Below are 23,156 nucleotides of genomic sequence, written 5' to 3'. Positions count from 1 at the left end.
CTACTCTCAATAAACTCCTCACTTAAGAAGAAAAAAAAGACTCACTTTGAGTTGTGTGCATGTGGGTGTGTGCACGTGAGTGTGGGTGCTCGCGGAGGCTGGAAGAGGGCACCCGATCCCCTGGAGCTAGAGTTAGAGGCCACTGTGAGCCTGATGTGAGCGAAACTGATCCTCTGCAGGAACAGTGTGGTTCTTCACTGCTGAGTCACCCCCGACGCCCCTAAAGGAAGTCTGAGACGAAAGGCTGTGACAGAGCAGGCTCCAAACCCCTCCTTGCCCTTCATTGACCCTAGGAATGTTTAGGCAGACTGAGGTAGAGAGAGGCAGAAAGGAGATGAATTGCTCATTGCTTGAACTCAAGTTGGGGTTAAAACTGTTTTACTAACTTCTGGAGGGTAGTCTGAGGTAAAAGAGGAGACAGAAAAACAAAGAGATCCATCCGAGAAAGGAAGGCTTAAAGACAACAGCTGGAGAGATGGAGGCGATTAGAGTCTAGAGGGCCCCACTTTTCCACCAAGGTCAGGCCTTAGAGGAAGGCACTAGCAGCAGAGCTAATTTGTCTCTGACCTAGACAGAGAACACAGCTGGTCATGAGACATGGCCTGCAGCCAGCTGTTGGAAAAGGAAATCAGTATTCAAGCTGACTATTATGGTAGCGACTTAACACGCAGGATCACTTTTAATGCTTCTCTTGTCTTCACTGGGATGGGAGGGACCGGGTGGCGTCTTCAGCCTTCTTTAAGCAACAGAGAACTTGAAGCAGGTGGTGTGGTTGTACTCCTCCCCAGGACGCAGCAGCACAGGGGGGAACTGGGGCTGTGGAGGAAATCAACACTTAGACCTGGCCAGCCATCAGGGCCGTACCAACAGTCACATGGGGTGTGCCCCTGCACTAAGCCCTGAAGCCTCGTTTGTGGACTGGTGCCAGTGAGGACAGAGTGTTGCTGATTTGCAGTGAAATGAACGACGATCTACCTCAGCACCACGTCTACTTTGCCAAAGCACGATCTGGCTACAGGAAGCAATGCCTTGACATATATTCTGAAGTAAGACACAAGCTCCTTCCCATGACTGACAGTCTGAGCAGCCGTGCTCTAAGTAGCAAGTAGAGAGGAAATGAGAAGAAAGGCTTTGGAGGTCTCGTAGATAGTGTGGGCTGGCAAGATGGTTCAGCAGGTAAAGGAGCTTGAGGCCAAGGCCGACAGCCTGAGTCTTACCACAGGAGCCCACACGGAGGAAGAGAACTGACCCCTAAAAGTCGTCCTCTGACCTTCATGGCACGAGCCTGTCCAAACACCCCTCCCCCAGAAAGTGCAGATTTTTGTTTGTTTGTTTGTTTTTGTTTTTAGTTTTTCGAGACAGGGTTTCTCTGTCTAGGAACTCACTCTGTAGATCAGGCTGGCCTCAAACTCACAGAAATTCGTCTGCCTCTGCCTCCCCAAGTGCTGGGATTAAAGGTGAACACCATCACTGCCCAGTCAAAAATTGAGCTTTCAACGACAGTTCCTTGGCTGTGGGCTTTTTTGTAGTTGTATAAAATGAAAAACAGAAACGTGGACTTGAGTGCTGGGATCTGCCACACTGTGTGACACCAGATCAGCGCGACCCTGACAAACCAGCCTGCGGCTTTACCTGATTGACCGCATCAGGCCAGTTCTGGGTCTCCAGGCAGAAGGCAGAGTGCTTGGGGTAGACTGCTCCATTCTTGCCCCTCAGAGTGCCATCCAGGAAGTTGGCAGTGTAAAACTGGACACCAGGCTGGGTGGTGTATACTTCCAGGATCCGCCCACTTCCGGCATGACGCACCCTGGGGATAAAGACAAGCCATATTTCAGTGGGGAAGGAAAAGGTCTAGAACTAGCTTTGGGATGGGAATCAGATCTGGCTACACAACGGGAGCAAGAAGGATGTGGGAGAGAAGAGCGAAGATTCTGGAAACATCACAGGGGAGGCATGAGCTGTTGGTTTTCAGAAACAGCTTCGCAGATGATCTTGGCCTCTCTGGGGCATAGTAACAGGATGACGGCAGCATCATGGGAGTCAGGGAGGAGCAATGAGGCTGGAGAGAGGCAACTCTGGGGTCCTGAGATTCTGTTGTGATGCCGGAAACAGCACCCGGGACCTTGTACTCGCTGGTGAGTACTCAGCCATGCTACTGAGATATACTCCTAAGGGTGTGGGCCGGCTGCACTGGAACTCATGAACTCCACCGCCTCTCCTTCTGGACTGCTGGGATTAAAGGTTTGTGCTCCCATGTCCGGCCATGGGGCTCTGAAAGATTTGTTTGTTTGTTTATTTATTTTGAGACAGAGTTTTTCAGTGTCAATGCCCTGGCTGTCCTGGAACTCACTCTGTAGACCAGGCTGGTTTCGAACTCACAGAGACCTGCTTGTCTCTGCCTCCCATCACCTGGCCTGGGTCTATACTTCTTGCCAAGGGGAAACAAGGAAAGGCCTGTGTCACACAGTCTGCCAGGAGGCAAATCATACAAGAACTCATTCAAACAAAGAATGCTGGTGTGCTGGCGCTTGTTGTACAAGCTTGACCCTGAGAGTTGTAGGCCCATATTTCTGTATGGTGTAGCAGCCAGGCATAAAAGCCATAGTCCCGGTCTGAGCTGATCACGTAGTGCTGCCGACAAGCTCTCTCTGCCTAACAATGGTCAGGATGTTTGGAGAATGTCTTATAGAGATGCTAATTTATGGCCTACATGCGGATGTGACTAAAGCCCATTCACCTGGTTGCCTAGGAGACAGCCTAATGTGTTTTCCTGCTCAATTTATATGTGATGATATATAAGGTGTTTGGATAATAAACAGGAGGACATCTTCGAGAGATCTTGCCCTTCCATGACGACCGTGTAAGTTGTGCCTGATTATTCCTCACGACTCCGTTTCAGTCCAGTTAGGGAAGATAATTATCTGTGTTGGACCCACACGGGCTTCAACAGAGAGTCAACTTCAGAAAGATACCCCCTCCTCCCCCCATCCCCCGCCCCAGCACATACTAATAATAATAGAATTTAAAACATTTAAATGCATCAGGACAAAGTTGGTCAAAAAATAATTTAAGGGGCTGGAGAGATGGCTCAGTGGTTAAGAGCATTGCCTGCTCTTCCAAAGGTCCTGAGTTCAATTCCCGGCAACCACATGGTGGCTCACAACCATCTGTAATGAGTTCTAGTACCCTCTTCTGGCCTGCAGACATACACACAGACAGAATATTAAAAATAATTTAAATGCAAAATACAAATACGTTGTCAACCAAGAGGCTGGAAAAAAAATGTTTGACAAGAAGGGTCCAGGATTTGAATCAATGGGGAGAAGGCAGGAAGGGCTCTTTGCGTAGAGGCACTAAGGAGAGGAACAGAATAGGTATGTAGTAGGAAGATGTCCTGAGCCTGAGCAGGTGGAACCCAAGAGGCCGCCTAGAGATTTGGGGAGTCCTTTTTGTCTCTATCTGGGGTCTGAGTTACCTTCCCCCCTAGACTCCTTTTGAGTCCACAATCACAAGTTGACTAGTTGTTTGTGCCAAGCATGTTATTAGGTTGTCAGCATTCCCAAACAAAATGACCCTAAGGACTGGATTCACGTTGACAGAGCGTGTGTCCCTCACTTGTCTATCAAACTGGAGGTGGGCGGGGTAGGAGCTGCAAGAGAAGCGTGGCCTCCAGCTCTGTCCCACAGACTAGGACAGTCAGTGAAGGCACAGGTGACCAGAATAGGAGAATCAGGGTCTCTGACAGAAAAGGGCCTTATAGGTCAGGCAGGGGTAGAGGGCCAGAGAGGATGCTGGGTAGGGGGTCAGGGAGGATGCACAGTTGGGAAGGCTACGTTCTAGAGAATTCACCCGTGGCAGATGACTTTACAAAGCTATGGCAGGTGGCGTTTGACCCCTGCTCCTACGAGGCGCTGTGGGAACTGTCCTAGGGAATGCTCCTCATAAGAAGCCGCTGTTTCTTCTCTGCAGGGGCAGAAAGCACAAACCTGGCACAAAAATGCTTTTCTTTGGATCCCTTCAGACAGAAGTTGTGGTCGAAACCGGGGATGTGAAAATCCTGCAGGTGTTTTCCAAGCTCCACTGGCTTTCTCAGGTCGAATGCAGTTCCTTCCACTGGAGCAATGACTCCTGGAAAGAGATAGGAGACAACAGAGGTGGTAAGGACTAAGACAAAGCTCATATACACAGTCCTAAAGACCTACGGCTTCTAGTCTCTCAGCCTTCATGTCAATGTGGAGGAGAAGGGAACCTGGATCCCAAGGAGGGGAATGGGTTGCTGGGTTCCCGGGATCAGAATATGCAACTGATTGCCAAATGCAGAGTCTAAAACAATGTGAAGGGGACAAAGGTGGGATGCAGCTGTAGAGGCTTCCAGAGCGTGCAAGAAATCCTGCATTCAATCCACAGAACCACACAAAACTTGATGTGATGGTTCACATCTGGAATCCCAGCACACAGAGGCACAGGCAGGAGAATCAGAAGTTCAAATGCGCCAGTTGTGGTGGCAAACACCTTTAACCCCAGCACTCAGTGGCAGAGACAGAGATAGGCAGATGTCACTGAGGTCAAGGCCAGCCTGGTCTACACAGTGAGTTCCAGGACAGCCTGGGCTATGTAGAGAGACCCTGTCTCACCCCCCCCCCCCCCAAGATGAGATCCTGTCTCAAAAACAAATAAGCAAAAACCCAAATAAGAAGTACATACACAGAAAATTTTGGTTGGGGAGATGGAACAGTGGGTAAAGCATTTGCCCTGCAAGCTGAGGACCCGAGTCCAGATGCTCAGAACCCGTGTAAAAGCTGGACTAATAGCATTCGTTTGTAAACCAATCATTCCTGTGACAGGATGAGACGCAGAGACGGGAGAATTCTGGGATGCTTGTGGGCCAGCTCTCCTAGTATATGCAGCGGGGACAAGAGAGACTAAAACTCAAACACGGGGAAAAGCGAGGGGCAGAACACGGTCCAAGAACGCAGCTGGCTGAGGAGTGCATCTAAGAAGAAGCTCCGAGTGCTCGTGAGAAAACTCCAAGAAAATAAGAGTCTTGGGACCTCAGTTCTTCAAAACTGTTTTTGGAATGCGCTTTTACGCCCCTCCCAGGTGTAGCAGATAGGAGCGAATTTACTCACAACAGGCTACTGTTAGGTGTTTATGTGCCTCTATGGAAAACATGATTTGCCATGTGCAGCCTGTCTGCCACGTGCCTTTGTGATTGTAGTGTTACTCATGTGTCTCCTGTTAACCTTCAGTGTGTAAATTGCCCGACGCTCTTGCTGTTGGCCGTGCCGGAGGAGCAGCGAGGGGTAACTGAGGTTCCAGGTGTGAGCCCAGCAGAAGGGAATCCTCTCCGGGCCGATCCCGTTTAGGCAAGGCCACGGGAGGGACTGCAGATCCCCAGTGCCTTCTGTTTCTGCTGTGCCTTTCCTTTCCATGTTTGCTGCAGCTCTCTTCCTCTGGTATCAAGCATGGTCCGAGTGGACGTGGGGAGATTTCCGCTGCTGTAAGATGGTGTGTTTATCTCTTGGAAACAACCCATTCTACCGGGCATCTTTACCTGTGGGCTGTCAAGATGACCCCTCCATAAGCAGTATTAATTTGGTAATAATGAGAGCCTATTCAGAGTTTTGATGACTAAGAAGAAGTATAAGGATGCGGTTCACAGCTAAGGCCATGAGCTCCACCTCAGGAGCAGCTCCGGTTAGTGATCAGAAGGACAGCACCTGAGTCCAGGAGCCAGGCTGACTCTAATTCTCTTAATGCTGAAAATAGGAAGTCGTGTACCATTAGCTAAGGCAAAGCTCCAAATAACTTCAGGTTAGAGCAGACGCCTTGCTAATAATTTTAAGATAAATAACCCTGGAAAACAAGCTGGAGTTCACAAGGACACATGGCTGAGCTGTCTGACTCATTAGGCTAGGGTCGAAAATACAAAATGGCCTGATTGTTGCTGGCTGCCCTTGCGAGGTCTGGTTAATAATCAAAGGTGAGGTTTCATTTCTTTTTTAAAAGTTTTTATTTTTTTTTATTTTTTTGAGCTACACATTTTTCTCTGTTCCCCTTCCCTTCAACTCTCTCCCAAGGTCCCCATGCTCCCAATTTGCTCAGGAGATCTTGTCTTTTTCTACTTCCCATTTAGATTTAGATCCATGCATGTCTCTCTTAGGGTCCTCATTGTTGTCTACGTTCTCTGGGATTGTGACTTGTGGGCTGATTTTCTTTGCTTTATGTTTAAAAACCACTTATAAGTGAGTACATGTGATAATTGTCTTTCTGGGTCTGGGTTACCTCCCTCAGTATGATGTTTTCTAGCTCCATCCATTTGTCTGCAAGATGATTAATTTCTTTCACCAATTCCTGACTCGACCTTTTGTTACTGATAAATGGGTGTGCATCCCGAGGACTAAAACTTCAGCTGACTGACTGTTTTTTAGGTATAAAAGTTTAGGTCTGTGACTCACTTTCATCATAAAGTGAGTGACTTTCTTTGTAACCGCAGTTTGCAGGCCGCAACGCAAGAGCTGACTGAGAACAAAGCCTCTTGCTCGCTCGTGATCTAGGTGTGCTGTACGGGGGTCACTAGGACGGCCCTGTTTTTTATCCTCTAAGGGGAATGAAAAACATGCTTTTACCTGTAATCATTCACTTGAGAAATGGAACGCAATATTTCTGACTCTTGTACTGCCTAGAAGACTCTGTTGGGGAATAAAAGCTGTAGAAAAACACAAGAGACGAGAGAATAAAGAAGGAAGCCATCAAGAGAGTGTGTGTTTATTTTCTTATAATGCCTTCAGATAGAAGAGTCTAGTTTATGCCACCTCTGTTGGATTCCTTTCAAAGCCCAGTGCTGCTGGAGGCTGCCCCCCCGGACAGCAGTACTTCTGAATAAAGTTGGTTATTGTATGAGACTTTAGTCTGCCTCGTTTATTGGCTTCATTCTCGCAAGGGAGTGAACAAGGTGAGGGCTGACACATGAAGTCATGTCTCATAGTCCACACATTTCACACACGCACACACTGTGGCAGGCGTGCACCTGCACTGACACACACACATGCACACCTGTTTATATAGACACACGCACACACCTGCACTGACACACACACATGCACACCTGTTTATATAGACACATGCACACACTGTGGCAGGCGTGCACCTGCACTGACACACACACATGCACACCTGTTTATATAGACACATGCACACACTGTGGCAGGCGTGCACCTGCACTGACACACACACATGCACACCTGTTTATATAGACACATGCACGCACCTGCACTGACACACACACACATGCACACCTGTTTATATAGACACATGCACACACTGTGGCAGGCGTGCACCTGCACTGACACACACACATGCACACCTGTTTATATAGACACATGCACACACTGTGGCAGGCGTGCACCTGCACTGACACACACACATGCACACCTGTTTATATAGACACATGCACGCACCTGCACTGACACACACACACATGCACACCAGTTTATATAGACACATGCACACACTGTGGCAGGCGTGCACCTGCACTGACACACACACATGCACACCTGTTTATATAGACACATGCACACACTGTGGCAGGCGTGCACCTGCACTGACACACACACATGCACACCTGTTTATATAGACACATGCACACACCTGCACTGACACACACACATGCACACCTGTTTATATAGACACATGCACACACTGTGGCAGGCGTGCACCTGCACTGACACACACACATGCACATCTGTTTATATAGACACACGCACGCACCTGCACTGACACACACACATGCACACCTGTTTATATAGACACATGCACACACTGTGGCAGGCGTGCACCTGCACTGACACACACACATGCACACCTGTTTATATAGACACATGCACGCACCTGCACTGACACACACACATGCACACCTGTTTATATAGACACATGCACACACTGTGGCAGGTGTGCACCTGCACTGACACACACACATGCACATCTGTTTATATAGACACACGCACACACTGTGGCAGGTGTGCACCTGCACTGACACACACACATGCACACCTGTTTATATAGACACACGCACACACCTGCACTGACACACACACATGCACACCTGTTTATATAGACACATGCACACACTGTGGCAGGCGTGCACCTGCACTGACACACACACACACATGCACACCTGTTTATATAGACACATGCACACACTGTGGCAGGCGTGCACCTGCACTGACACACACACACATGCACACCTGTTTATATAGACACATGCACACACCTGCACTGACACACACACATGCACACCTGTTTATATAGACACATGCACACACTGTGGCAGGCGTGCACCTGCACTGACACACACACATGCACACCTGTTTATATAGACACATGCACACACCTGCACTGACACACACACATGCACACCTGTTTATATAGACACATGCACACACTGTGGCAGGCGTGCACCTGCACTGACACACACACATGCACACCTGTTTATATAGACACACGCACACACCTGCACTGACACACACACATGCACACCTGTTTATATAGACACACGCACACACCTGCACTGACACACACACATGCACATCTGTTTATATAGACACATGCACGCACTGTGGCAGGCGTGCACCTGCACTCACACACACACATGCACACCTGTTTATATAGACACATGCACGCACCTGCACTGACACACACACATGCACACCTGTTTATATAGACACATGCACACACTGTGGCAGGCGTGCACCTGCACTGACACACACACACATGCACATCTGTTTATATAGACACATGCACACACCTGCACTGACACACACACATGCACACCTGTTTATATAGACACATGCACACACTGTGGCAGGCGTGCACCTGCACTGACACACACACACATGCACATCTGTTTATATAGACACATGCACACACTGTGGCAGGCGTGCACCTGCACTGACACACACACATGCACACCTGTTTATATAGACACATGCACACACTGTGGCAGGCGTGCACCTGCACTGACACACACACATGCACACCTGTTTATATAGACACATGCACACACCTGCACTGACACACACACATGCACACCTGTTTATATAGACACATGCACACACTGTGGCAGGCGTGCACCTGCACTGACACACACACATGCACATCTGTTTATATAGACACATGCACACACTGTGGCAGGCGTGCACCTGCACTGACACACACACATGCACACCTGTTTATATAGACACATGCACGCACCTGCACTGACACACACACATGCACATCTGTTTATATAGACACACGCACACACTGTGGCAGGTGTGCACCTGCACTGACACACACACATGCACACCTGTTTATATAGACACACGCACACACCTGCACTGACACACACACATGCACACCTGTTTATATAGACACACGCACACACCTGCACTGACACACACACATGCACACCTGTTTATATAGACACATGCACACACTGTGGCAGGCGTGCACCTGCACTGACACACACACACATGCACACCTGTTTATATAGACACATGCACACACCTGCACTGACACACACACATGCACACCTGTTTATATAGACACATGCACACACTGTGGCAGGCGTGCACCTGCACTGACACACACACACATGCACATCTGTTTATATAGACACATGCACACACTGTGGCAGGCGTGCACCTGCACTGACACACACACATGCACACCTGTTTATATAGACACATGCACACACTGTGGCAGGCGTGCACCTGCACTGACACACACACACATGCACACCTGTTTATATAGACACATGCACACACCTGCACTGACACACACACATGCACACCTGTTTATATAGACACACGCACACACTGTGGCAGGTGTGCACCTGCACTGACACACACACATGCACATCTGTTTATATAGACACATGCACACACTGTGGCAGGCGTGCACCTGCACTGACACACACACATGCACATCTGTTTATATAGACACACGCACGCACCTGCACTGACACACACACATGCACACCTGTTTATATAGACACATGCACACACTGTGGCAGGCGTGCACCTGCACTGACACACACACATGCACACCTGTTTATATAGACACATGCACGCACCTGCACTGACACACACACATGCACATCTGTTTATATAGACACACGCACACACTGTGGCAGGTGTGCACCTGCACTGACACACACACATGCACACCTGTTTATATAGACACACGCACACACCTGCACTGACACACACACATGCACACCTGTTTATATAGACACATGCACACACTGTGGCAGGCGTGCACCTGCACTGACACACACACACACATGCACACCTGTTTATATAGACACATGCACACACTGTGGCAGGCGTGCACCTGCACTGACACACACACACATGCACACCTGTTTATATAGACACATGCACACACCTGCACTGACACACACACATGCACACCTGTTTATATAGACACATGCACACACTGTGGCAGGTGTGCACCTGCACTGACACACACACATGCACACCTGTTTATATAGACACATGCACACACCTGCACTGACACACACACATGCACACCTGTTTATATAGACACATGCACACACTGTGGCAGGCGTGCACCTGCACTGACACACACACACATGCACACCTGTTTATATAGACACAAATATTTTTTGAAAGCTTGTATGTGCACATGAGTGCAGATGTCTGAAGTTCCGAAGAAGGTGTTAGACAGTGTTAGATCTTCTGGAGTTGGAGTTACAAGTTGTTAGGAGCCACCTGACATGGATGCTGGGAATCAAACTTAGGTCCTCTGCTGAGCCATCTTGCTGCCCCTGAAATTTTTTTTTTTTTTGATTTTTCAAGACAGGGTTTCTCTGTAGTTTTTGGTGCCTGTCCTGAAACTAGCTCTTGCAGACCAGGCTGGCCTTGAACTCATGGAGATCTGCCTGCCTCTGCCTCCCTACTGCTGGGATTAAAGGCGTGTGCCACCACTGCCAGGCCTGAAATTTTTTTTTAAGTGCAAGAAAAGAAAAAATAATCAAGGAAACACATACTTTTCATTAAGAATTGTGATGGTCGCTGGGTGGTGGTGGCACACACCTTTAATCCCAGCACTTGGGAAGCAGAGGCCAGCTGATCTCTATGAGTTCAAGACTAGCCTGGTCTACAAAGTAAGTTCCAGGACAGTCAGGGGTGTTACACAGAGAAAGTCTGTCTTGAAAAACAACAACAACAAAAACACAAAAAAACAAGCAAATAAAAAAAAAAACCAACTGTGATGGTTATCCATCTTGCCAACACCATAGGATTTAGAATTCTCTAGAAGACACCCGGCATGTCTGTCAAGCCGTTTCCAGAGAGTTCAAAGAGGAAAGCCCCTGCATACGGGTGCCTGTCTCACTGGCAGGAGTCTCTGAATAAAAAGGGGGAAGGGAGGCAGGTGCTGAGCGCTGTAATCACTGTCCTGTGAGGAACGCGCTGCCTCAGGCTCCAGCTGCCACAACCTGGAGCCGCTCAGTAATTAACCACGTCCTCTTAAACCTGGAGCCAAAACAGAGCCTCTCCCCTTAGGCTGTTTTCTGCCAGGTGTTTATTACAGTGATGAGGAGAATAATGGCTGGAAGGATTCATAGGATAAAGGGTGATTGTTGTTCTATGCTAGAGCTCATAATGATGACCAGACACTAATATAAATTCTGAGAGTAGTGATCCCCCATCCCCGCCCCAGACAGGGTTTCTCTGTGCAGCCCTGACAGTCCTGGAGCTCACTGTAGACCAGACTGGCCTCAAACTCACAGAAACCCTCCTGCCTCTGACTCCTGAGTGCTGGGCATTAAAAACATGTGCTACCACCTCTTGGATGAGATTCTTTTTTTTTTTTTTTTTTTTTTTTTTTGGTTTTTCGAGACAGGGTTTCTCTATGGTTTTGGAGCCTGTCCTGGAACTAGCTCTTGTAGACCAGGCTGGTCTCGAACTCACAGAGATCCGCCTGCCTCTGCCTCCCGAGTGCTGGGATTAAAGGCATGCGCCACCATCGCCCGGCTGGATGAGATTCTTAAACCACTGTGGGCCAGTATTAGATAAAAGAACACCAGCAATCACCCTGTTCCAGGTACGTCCCCACCAGCCTGTAGACACTTCCCAAGTGGTGTTGAAAACAGCTAATGTCACTGGAACAAATGAGCTGACTGGGTCAGTCGAGAGAAAGCTGGGAAATATGGCCATTCTAAAGTCTGCCACTCAGGGAGTTATGCTCTGGTGAGCACAGCTTCCCTGTATGCGAACCAGCTCCCCCAGCCCCATCACAATGCCACAGATGAGTGGCCAGTCCCATCAGAGGACACTGCTGTGTGGGGACCAAGAGCAAAGCAGAGAAGAGATATGGCGGTCATCATACAACCAATGCCAAGTCCAGAGCATCCCAAGCTCAGCCTTAGAGAGGTCAGGAGAGCATTAAAGTAATTAAAGCTGGACAGGTGGTATACACCTTTAATTCCAACACTCAGAGGAGGATTCCTGTGGGTTCAAGGTCAGGCTGGTCTCCTTGACAAGATCCAGGCCAGTCAGGGCTCCATGGTACTATTTCAAAAAACAAAACAAGTGCCGGGTGGTGGTGGCGCATGCCTTTAATCCCAGCACTTGGGAGGCAGAGGCAGGCGGATCTCTGTGAGTTCAAGACCAGCCTGGTCTACAAGAGCTCGTTCCAGGATAGGCTCCAAAACCACAGAGAAACACTGTCTCAAAAAAAACAAACAAACAAAAAAACAAATATAAAACATAACCATTGAAATAATTATATAAGTGAAAAGAGAACCAACTCAGTTATTAACGTCCTTAGTTCTGCTTTTGTGGGTTCCAACATGCTGAGAGAAAACGGAACCTTTGGAGAAAAGAGAACGCCCCTTTTTAAACTCCAGAATTGTTCCTGATGCAGGAGCAAGACACTATCACCCAGGCAAGACCATCCTGGTACTGGGTTCTCCACCTGGGGATCAGGGAAGCACCACAGTCTTAGAAGGAGAGAAAGGCAGCGGCTGGGGAAATGCAAAGCCACCTACGTCTTTCTCTAACAAAGAATTCTGACAAGGTAATTGCCCACGTGACGAACCTCCACGGTGATGTAGGTAGATGGCACAAAACACCATATGATGAAAGAACATGATTCCTCACGCAGCCATTTCCTTCCACAGCAGTCTCTGTCGCTTAGTCCTCACGCTCCCTTCAGGAGCCATCACGAGCTCTTCATGAGGTGGGGTGTGCACGCGGCACCCTCACATCGGGTAGTCTTCTGTACCATCTTTGCACTCAGTGTGTGTTAGTGGATGTTTCTAAATTCATCCCTAGGCATTTTAAAAGATAACTCTCTGCATTGATTCTTCTTTTTCTCTATGGTAGTTGGTCTATTGAAGATTTCTTGCGCTGGGGCTGGAGAGATGGCTCAGTGGTTAAGAGCACCGGCTGCTCTTCCAGAGGTTCTGAGTTCAGTTCCCAGCAACCACATGGTGGCTCACAACCATCTGTAATGAGATCTGGCGCCCTCTGGCGTGTGGACATACATGGAGGTAGAATGTTGTATATATAATAAATAAATAAATCTTAAAAAAAAAAGATTTCTTGCGCTGGGGAGATGACCCAGTCGGTAAGGCAATTTGCTGAGCAAGCGTGGGGACCTGAGTTCAAATCCTCAGCAGTCACATAAAAAGCCAGGTATGGAATCGGGAATAAAGCAGAGACTGATATCCGACATCTCCTCTGGCTTCTGAACGTGCGCATGGCTACATGCACACACAGACACACATGTTCAAAGGGATCGTTATAGTCTTTTTGATTTTATCTTTCTGTGATTCCTCAGTATTTGTTTCTTGTTTTGTGTATTGAACAAGAATACACGGAGCTGTTAATGCTTTATCCCCACCCCCCACTCCCAGAGTCAGAGATTGAAGTGGGAACCTCACAAATACTAGGCAGTCTAACACTGAACTACATTCCTAGCCCTGGTTTGTCTACTATTTCTCCTTCTCTCCAATGAAGTAGCTCCTCTTTTTAAAACCACAATACCTGCTGCCATTGTTGTTGCTGTTTAGAGACAGCCTTTCTGTTTAGCCCCAGAAGGCCTGGAAATGATTATATAGTCAATACTGGCCTCAAATTCACCATCTTCCCACCTCAGCTTCACGAACGTTGTGATTACATATGTGTGTCACTGTGTCTGGGTCTTTATTATTATTATTATTTTTATTTCCCATGCTTTTTTTCCCCCTGAGACAGGATTTTTCTGTGTAACAGTCCTAGCTGTCCTGGAACTCACTTTGTTTTTTTTTTTTTTTTAAAATATTTATTTATTTATTATGCTTACAATATTCTGTCTGTGTGTATGTCTGCAGGCCAGAAGAGGGCACCAGACCTCATTGCAGATGGTTGTGAGCCACCATGTGGTTGCTGGGAATTGAACTCAGGACCTCTGGAAGAGCAGACAATGCTCTTAACCACTGAGCCATCTCTCCAGCCCTGGAACTCACTTTGAAGACCAGGCTGGCCTCGAACTCACAGAGATCTGCCTGCCTCTGCCTCTAGAGTGCTGGGATTAAAGGTGTGCCTTACCACCGCCTGGCTATAGGCTTATTTTGGCACGCCTTTAATCCCAGCACTCGGGAGGCAGAGGCAGGCAGATCTCTGTGAGTTCAAGGCCAGCCTAGTCTACAAGAGCTGGTGCCAGGACAGGCTCCAAAGCTACAGAGAAACCCTGTCTCGAAAAACTAAAAAAAAAAAAAAAAATACTCTCTCTCCCCCTCTGTTGTGTATGTCTGTGCCTGTGTTGGGGTATGTGCACGTGAGGGCAGGGGCCCAAGGAGATCAGAAGGCAGATTCCCTGGGGCCAGAGTGGTTACGAACCACGTGACCAAGGATGCTGGGAAGCAAACTCACGTCCTCTGTACAAACAGTATGCACTCTATCCACGGAGCCGTCTCTACTGCTCGCACCAGACCCTAATCCACTCCTCTTTTGCGCTTCCTTGGATCGTACAAATAAGTAGGGCAGGATTTTCTTCTGAGCAGCTTTTCAGCTATCGCAGATGCGAAGACTTCTCATTGTAAACAAAACTGCACCACATTTACATTGTTTTATGTTCTGATGCACTGTAAGATTTTGTTATGTGCGATTATAAAGCGTAGACATTATAATTTAGTAGACAGTAGAGGTATTAGGGGACCTACACTTCCTGATCCATGCTGGCTATGTTTCTTCTATCTTAGGGAACTTCTGAGGCCTTTTCATGGTAAAGTTTTTGGCTTGTTTTGTTTTGTTTTTGAGACGGCCTCACCACACCAGGCTGGCCTCTGCCTCTGCTTCTCATGCTGGGACTAAAGGCGTGACCACCATGCCCTCCCACCCACATTAGTTTTTGAAGCAGTGTCTCTCATTGGCCTGGAACTTATTACTCTAAACTGGCTGGCCCAGTGAGCCCCAAGGTTCTACCTGTCTCTGCCTCCCCAGTCTGTGCTACCAGGTCTGGCTTTTTTCTGTATGTTGTGGGGATTGAACTCAGGTCCTTACGCTTGTACAAAGACTGAGTTATTTCCCCTGCAGAGACACTATGCCCCAGGAGGTGGCGCTACAAACACGAGAGCAAGAGCATGCACTGTGTCTGAGCAGGTCAGTCCTCTGCACCGTTATGTAGCACAAATAATAAAAACCCAGAGACAGATATTGGTTCAACTTGAAGATCAGAAAAGCAAAAGCAGTCAGCCACTAGAGAGACTCTTACCTCTCTGAAATCATCAGACTGAAAAAGAGAAAGTTCCTGTCTCATTCTGCCTTATATTCCTCTCTAGTGCTGACAAGAGGCGTGTCTCACCACCACCACCCAGCCCCTGTGGCTACCTAGTGTGGCTGCTGGGATTAAAGGTGTGCGCCACCACTGCCTGGCCTATGGCTGACTAGTGAGGCTGTTTTGCACTGACCTACAGGCAAGCTTTATTAAAACACAAATAATATACCACTATACTGTTATCTGAGAGAATTAGTAGCTAATTTTGACTCTCGAAGGCAAATCCTAGATGGTGGGGATCTCCTGGGTACATTTTGCTTTTAACATTTAAAACTGTAGACTTTAATAAATATAATAAAGTCAGTTTGTGGAAAAGCTGACAAAGATACATAAAATAGGAGACACAGTGGTCAATCTAAAGTTTCTGTATTTCATTCCTCTTGCAAAATATTTATGAAAATTGTTCACTATACAATTTTTCATATGTAATTTTGGTTTTGGAAGTCCTTTATTATAAATGCATATATGTACAGACATACACATATTTGTTTTGATTTGTTTTTGTCCAGACAGGGTTTCTCTGTGTTGCTATGGCTATCATGGAACTCACTTTGTAGACCAGACTGGCCTCAAACTCACAGAGATTCGCCTGCCTCTGCCTCCCGAGTGCTCAGATTAAAGGCGTGCGCCACCATGGTCTGGCCACTTAGATCTTTCTTAAAGTCATACTTGACTCACAGTCTAAACTTTGTGACTGTCCTAAGGATTATGAACACTTCCCCCATAAGGTATACACAGCATACTATTAGAAATAAAAGAACCGTGGAATTTCATGGTGGCACAGGGCACACTGTAGGCCTGTTTCGTCCATACTGAGTAAACTGTGAGTCAGCGCCTGCTTATCCCTTCCTGTAGTAAGCTGCTGCTGTGGGCTGCTCCACATATTACATGCACATATTTGACAGATGATATGCTAGAGCATAGCACACATGCATGCATCAGATTCTTCAGGGTAATGCATGCGGCATCAAGCGAGGTTGGAAAGGGTTAATTCTTTTTTTTTTAAATTTCAAGCTATATTTATTTGTGTATTTTAGGTATGAGTTTCTTTCTTCATGCACACCAGAAGAGGGCATCAGATCCCATTACAGATGGCTGTGAGCTATCATGTGGTTGCTGGGATTTGAACTCAATACCACTACAAGAGTAGTCAAGTGCTCTTCACTACTGAGTCATCTCTCCAACCATGCCCCTCCTCCAGAGGGTTAATTCTTAAAAACTATGCCTTGATGTAAAACTAGAACACCTTTAATCCTAGTACTCAGCAGGCAAAAGCAGGCGGATCTCTGTGAGTTTGAGACCAGTCTGGTCTACAGAGCGAGTTCCAGGACAGGTTTCAAAACTATAGAGAAACCCTGCCTTAAAAAACAAACCAAAAAAGGCAGAGGCCATAGGACCTCTGTGAGTTGAGGGCCAGCCTAGTTAACATAGTGAGTTCCAGGACAGCCAGCACTAAATAGAGATACTGTGCCACAAACCAACCAACCAAATAGCCAACCAACCAACCAACCAAACAAGGGAATTCGGAATAGTTCCAAAGTAAGGTTTTCTTTCTTTCTTTTCTTTCTTTCTTTTCTTTCTTTCTTTCTTTCTTTCTTTCTTTCTTTCTTTCTTTCTTTTCTCTGTCTCTCTCTCCCACTTCCTCCCTCTCCCTTCCTTCCTTTCTTTTTTAAAAATTCATAAGCCCTCATGTGCTTCACAAGCAGGTATGTGGAAAGTATGAAATTTGCACCTCAGATTTACCATGTCTGGGCTTTTTCTAATAAGTCTAATACATGGAATTCCTTTTCTGTGACTCCCACAACACTCTGGTAAAGTCCAACTGATTACTTAAGAATATTCTCTAAGGGCTAGAGAGATGGCTTAGCAGTTAAGAGCAAACTATCTGCTCATCTAGAGGGTCCAGGTTCAATCCCAGCACCCATACAGCCGCTCACAAATGTGCCTGCTAATGTGAATTCCAGGGGATCTGACGTCCTCTTCTGGCCTCTGCAGGCACCAGGCTTGCATATGGTGCACAGAATACGTGCAGGAAAAATAAATACCCATATACACAAAATCAAAAAAGAGTACTCTCTGAGTCATGCATGGTGATAGGTACTTGTGATCTCAGCATTATAAGGTTGAGGCTGGAGCATCACCCTGAGTTTCAGCCCACACTGGGGTACACAGTAATACCCTATCTTAAGACAACAGCAACAATAACAGAAAAAAGTGTAATCTATAGCCAAGCATGATGCTGCATGTAATACTGGGCAGAAATATCACAAGTTTGAGATCAGCCGAGAGACATAGTGAAACCCTATGAAAAATGAAAAGCTGAGTAGTGGATCTCTGTGAGTTCGAGGCCAGCCTGACCCACTGGTCTACATAGTGAGTTCAGGACAACTAGAGCTACATAACAGAGACAGCTTGTCTCAAAAAAGCAGAAACTAATAAAAAAATAAATAAGTAAAACCCAAAGTCAGAATATTCTGAGCCTGTCTAGTAGCTTTTTCCTGCGGAGAACTCTCAAGGTCAGACAAACTCCTTCTCTGCTTTGTTGCCATCAGACAAGGAACGGACTTTCAACAGCTCACCACACCGGCAAAACTAGTACAGTATGGTGAGCTCCCGCCTCTGACGAAGGTCGGTTCTGAAAGAGCCCTGTCCTCCATAGCTGCATGAACTAGAGTCTTTGCTTGATGGCAAAGCTGAGGATGCCTGAGCCAATGCAGGAAAACAGGAGCCCTTCCAGAGGCGGCAGCGTTCAGTGACACAGTCAGAACGTGAGTCCGGAAAGGCCCGTGTGAGCTGCCTCATCCAGATCCCTCACTTTGCAGAGAGAGACACTGTCCCAGGTGCAAAGGGACATCTCCAGAGCCTCGAAGTCTCCAAATGTCCTCGAAGGCCCTCTCTGACTCGCTATGATACGTCTGCCTTGGTGACAGCACCTTCCACCCTAAGCCCCCAAGTCCTCTTGGCTTTTCTGAGACGCTGGAAAATGAACGAGTTCTTTTAAGTTGGTAATCTGCATAGACGAGTTTCTGCTTTGTGCTAAGAATAGAAAAGAGACATCAATCATGCTTTGAAGGCTGAGTGTGCAGACGACGAAAAGGAAACGGAAAGTGTGTCCACAGAGAGGGTGCCATATCATGGTTCTAGTTTAGAAGTCACTGCATCCCTCCCTTCTTCCCTCCCTGTCCATCTGTCCGTCTGTCCATCCACCCATCCCTCACGTGTGCAGCAAAACCTAAAGCCTGCAGTTGGTAACCTCTGACCGGAAGATGAAGATGTGGCCGGACAGTTCAAGGGCTCAGGAATTGACTCGATTGAACCTGCTTCCTCATTCCAGCAAAGCCTAGGGACACAGAGCAGTGACGATCCCTTGCATGCTGTTCACACGGCCACAGCCATGACCTAAAGCCGCGGGGAAGCATCTGGGAAGCAGCTGTGGTGAGCGTGGGCTGGAGTTAACAGTGTGGAGCTTGCTTGCAGACTCCAAGAGGAGGGAGCGAGGCAAGAGAGTTAAGAAGATTCACAAAGAGGCGTTTTTTCCGTGATGGGTTCCTGACCTAAGCTGGGCTGGGGTAGAGCGGAAAGTGAGGTCATGAGTGGGTGGGTGAGAGCAGAAGGACAGACGGACGAAAGGACTGCGGGTTCCTGTGGTCCTGAAGAGTGACGGGATCTCAAAGACAGACATCCTGAAGAGCGCTCACGGCAGGCCGCAGTGGGGGGAAAACAGTCAAACCCGAGACAGTAGCCCTGAGCAGGTAAGGACACATGAAGGACAGGCATCCGAAGACAGCACAGCTAAGGGGCTAGGAGGTCAGGGCGCCACCAAAGGGCGAGCGTTAGGACAGGAGCGGTGCTGGAGGGACAGTGACCCAGAAGAGAGGGAACGGCAAGAGAAGGGTGCATGCAGAGGACAGCAGAGGCCACGAGCGCGTCGTCGCGCTAGCTGTAACAGCTGCATCCCTTCTGCCAGAGGAAGGGGATCTGGTCACTGAAGACAGAACTTTCTTTTTTTTTTTTTAAATATTTATTTATTATGTATACAATATTCTGTTTGTGTGTATGCCTACAGGCCAGAAGAGGGCACCAGACCCCATTACAGATGGTTGTGAGCCACCATGTGGTTGCTGGGAATTGAACTCAGGACCTTTGGAAGAGCAGGCAATGCTCTTAACCTCTGAGCCCTCTCTCCAGCCCCCAAGACAGAACTTTCTAAGGCTACATCTCTGTCACCAGGGGTTAGTCTACATCGTTCTGTGTACATCTTTTTTTTTTTTTTTTTTGGTTTTTCGAGACAGGGTTTCTCTGTGGCTTTGGAGCCTGTCCTGGAACTAGCTCTGTAGACCAGGCTGGTCTCGAACTCACAGAGATTCGCACGCCTCTGCCTCCCGAGTGCTGGGATTAAAGGCGTGCGCCACCATCGCCCGGCTGTGTGCATCCTTGACAGTGGTACTTACTCTCTGAAAGTGAGAACTCCCAGCCCTTTAGCAAACCCCCTGGCTTGACTTCTCTTCTCGCACCGAGGGTCTTACTGCCACATGTTATCAAGAGGAATGTGGCCTTTCTTCAGGTCTGTGGCAGACTGCACCCTAGTCTACATCCCACCCCCATGTCCCTTTTCTGACGTGGTACTGACACTCCCTCACTGACAGCTGGCATCTTCCTTTCCCCCTTGAACTTAGATGCACCTCAACAACGGCCTCAAACAACAGAGATGCTAGGTCTGAGTCCTGAGATGAAGTTAGGAAATATAAAGTGGCTTCAGCCTGGGCTGCTCTATCAGGACATGTGCGCTGGCCACCTGGCCACCACACCACCAGGAAGCCTAAGTCACAAGGAGGAGTGTGTACAGTCAGGGTGACAGGCAAACACGGAAGAGGACTCAGCAGATGTCCCAGAAGCTGCTCTGGTCTTTGCTGGAGGCCCTGGAGGATGACTTGCCCTGACGAAAAGAAACAATGGGACCCAGAACGACTGGACGACTGGGTTCTAGGGGTTTGTTTGTAGCAACAGCTCCAGGGTAGCGGCTCAGGATGTTTCTGCCTCTCAGAACTTACTGACAAGTCCCTCGGAGCCCACTCTCCATCCTCCTCCCCTTTGCACGATGTTTTTAGCTGCCTTCAGGAGAGCCTGCATCAAGAGCACGGATCCTTAAATTACTTTTGGATGGGGAAAAACCAAACATAGGTACTGGGGATTTCTTAAAGAGCTGAGTTTATTCCACTAAACCTACAGTAAAAAATTAATAATTTTAAACTTTAAAAGGCCAGACATAATGGCATGTAATCCCAGCTCCAGGCAGATGCAGAAGGCAGCTGCTTGGGGCTCACTGGCTAGCAAGCTGAGCTTACTTGTTAAGCTCTAGGCCAGCGAGAGATCTCAAAGGACAGGCTGGATGGTACCCAGGGAACCACAACTGAGGTTGTCCTGTGATACACAAACAGGAGTTTGTGAGTTCAATATTTTTTCAAGTATTATCTGTGTCAGTGGTTAAACTGACTCCAGGAAGCCTAAAACAACATGGCAGACACAGACTTACAATATAAACTTTTACAGGGTTGTGAAAATGCCACGGCTGGGGGATTCAGGTGGGCTGGCAACAGTTTTTTAGAGCTGTGACCGGAGCCTAGTTTTATGAGTCAGGATTGGCTAATGTGATGAGGGGGTGGAGATGACAACATGGGAATAGACTTCTGCTTCCTGTGAACTTCTGCTTGGGACACAAGCTGGACATAGTTATACAACATTACACAGATACTATGGGTTCTGAGCTCTGATAATTAGGGCATGCGGTTGAAAAATGTAAGAAACGGGGTGGATGACGAGCTCAGTGAGCTGCTGCTTATGAACCCTTGATCAAAAATAATGTGTCAGCCGGGCGGTGGTGGTGCACACCTTTAATCCCGGCAATCGGGAGGCAGAGGCAGGCGGATCTCTGTGAGTTTGAGACCAGCCTGGTCTACCCGAGTTAGTTCCAGGTCAAGGCTCCAAAGCAACACAGAGAAACCCTGTTTCAAAAAAACATATATATATATATATATATATATATATGTGTGTGTGTGTGTGTGTGTGTGTGTGTGTCTGTGTATGTATATATATATATGTACATATATATATATAGAGAGAGAGAGTGTGTGTGCGTTGCTTTTTTTTTTTTAATTTCAAGACAGGTTTCTTGGTGTAACAGTCCTGGCTGTCTGGCCTCGAACTCACGGAGATCTGCCTGCCTCTACCTCCCAAGTGCTGGGACTAAAGGTGTGCAGCAACACAGTTCAGCTGTGTGTTGCTTTTTAAAAATAGCGTTGTCTTCTACATATGTGCTGTGGCATCTAACACCTCTAGTACTCCCTTCCGTACAAATACTGCTGCACACATGAATAATACTAAATATTAACATTTTTTAAAGAAGGAGAAAAAATAGGGCCAGCAAGATGGCGCTTGTCAAAAAGCCTATGACCTAAGTTTGATCCTTAGGACCTACACAAGGAGAGGACCAGGGCTGAAGAGAGGGCTCAGTGGTTAAGAGCACTGGTTGACCTTCCAGAGGTCGGTCCTGAGTTCTATTCCCAGCAACCACTCGGCGGTTCACAACCATCTGTAATGAGATCTGGTGCCCGCTTCTGACCCTGCAGGCATATATGCAGACAGAACACTATATTTTAATTTATTAATAAAATTCAAAAGGATCAAGAGTTAGAGGCAGGCGGATTTCTGTGAGTTTGAGGCTAGCCTGGCCTGCTGGGGATGTGCACAGTGGAAGACATTCTCCTAGCATACGCAAGTCCCTGGGTTCAATCCCCAGCACCGTGCACACACACAGCAAGTTTAAAAAGTACTGGGCTGGAGAGATGGCTCAGAGGTTAAGAGCATTGCCTGCTCTTCCAAAGGTCCTGAGTTCAACTCCCAGCAACCACATGGTGGCTCACAACCATCTGTAATGAGGTCTGGTGCCCTCTTCTGGTCTGCAGGCAGAAGCATACAAAATGAATAAATAAATAAATATTTAAAAAATAAAAAGTACTGTGCCTTTTGAAGATTGTTTTCTGGGTTTGGGATGTAGTTCAGTTGGTAGAGTGGTGGCCTAGGATACACGAAACCCCGGGTTTTACCACCAGTACTGCATAAACTGGATGCTGTTTGTCTACAACCCCGGCACTTGCGCAGTGGAAGCAGACTAGCCAGAAATGAAAGGTTATCCTTTGACTAGAGTCTCAGGACAGTCTAGAAAACATGAGATTCTTTCTCGTGTGTGCGTGTGTGTATGGTCCCAGGGATTAAACCTGGGGCCTTAGGCAACCACTCTACCTCTAACCCATATACCAAGGATTCCTTCT

General features: G+C 47.6%; 1 protein-coding gene across 1 annotated transcript in view; it reads right to left on the bottom strand.

Moving 5' to 3' along the window:
- Nucleotides 1-361: 361 nt before the first annotated feature.
- Galm (galactose mutarotase) overlaps nt 362-23,156 on the bottom strand; it is a 65,482-nt gene continuing 42,687 nt past the window's right edge. Inside the window, exons 5-7 of the mRNA XM_075955277.1 lie at nt 3,987-4,128; nt 1,633-1,807; nt 362-816 (exon numbers count right to left, since the gene is read on the bottom strand). Coding sequence (XP_075811392.1) covers nt 739-816; nt 1,633-1,807; nt 3,987-4,128 — 395 coding nt within the window. The 3' untranslated portion in view covers nt 362-738. The remainder of the gene's footprint in view (nt 817-1,632; nt 1,808-3,986; nt 4,129-23,156) is intronic.

The sequence above is a fragment of the Microtus pennsylvanicus genome, chromosome 21 (assembly GCF_037038515.1).
Source record: "Microtus pennsylvanicus isolate mMicPen1 chromosome 21, mMicPen1.hap1, whole genome shotgun sequence".
NCBI lineage: Eukaryota > Metazoa > Chordata > Mammalia > Rodentia > Cricetidae > Microtus > Microtus pennsylvanicus.
The sequence above is the reverse complement of the archived record's forward strand: the minus strand, read 5'-3'. Positions and strand labels throughout refer to the sequence as shown.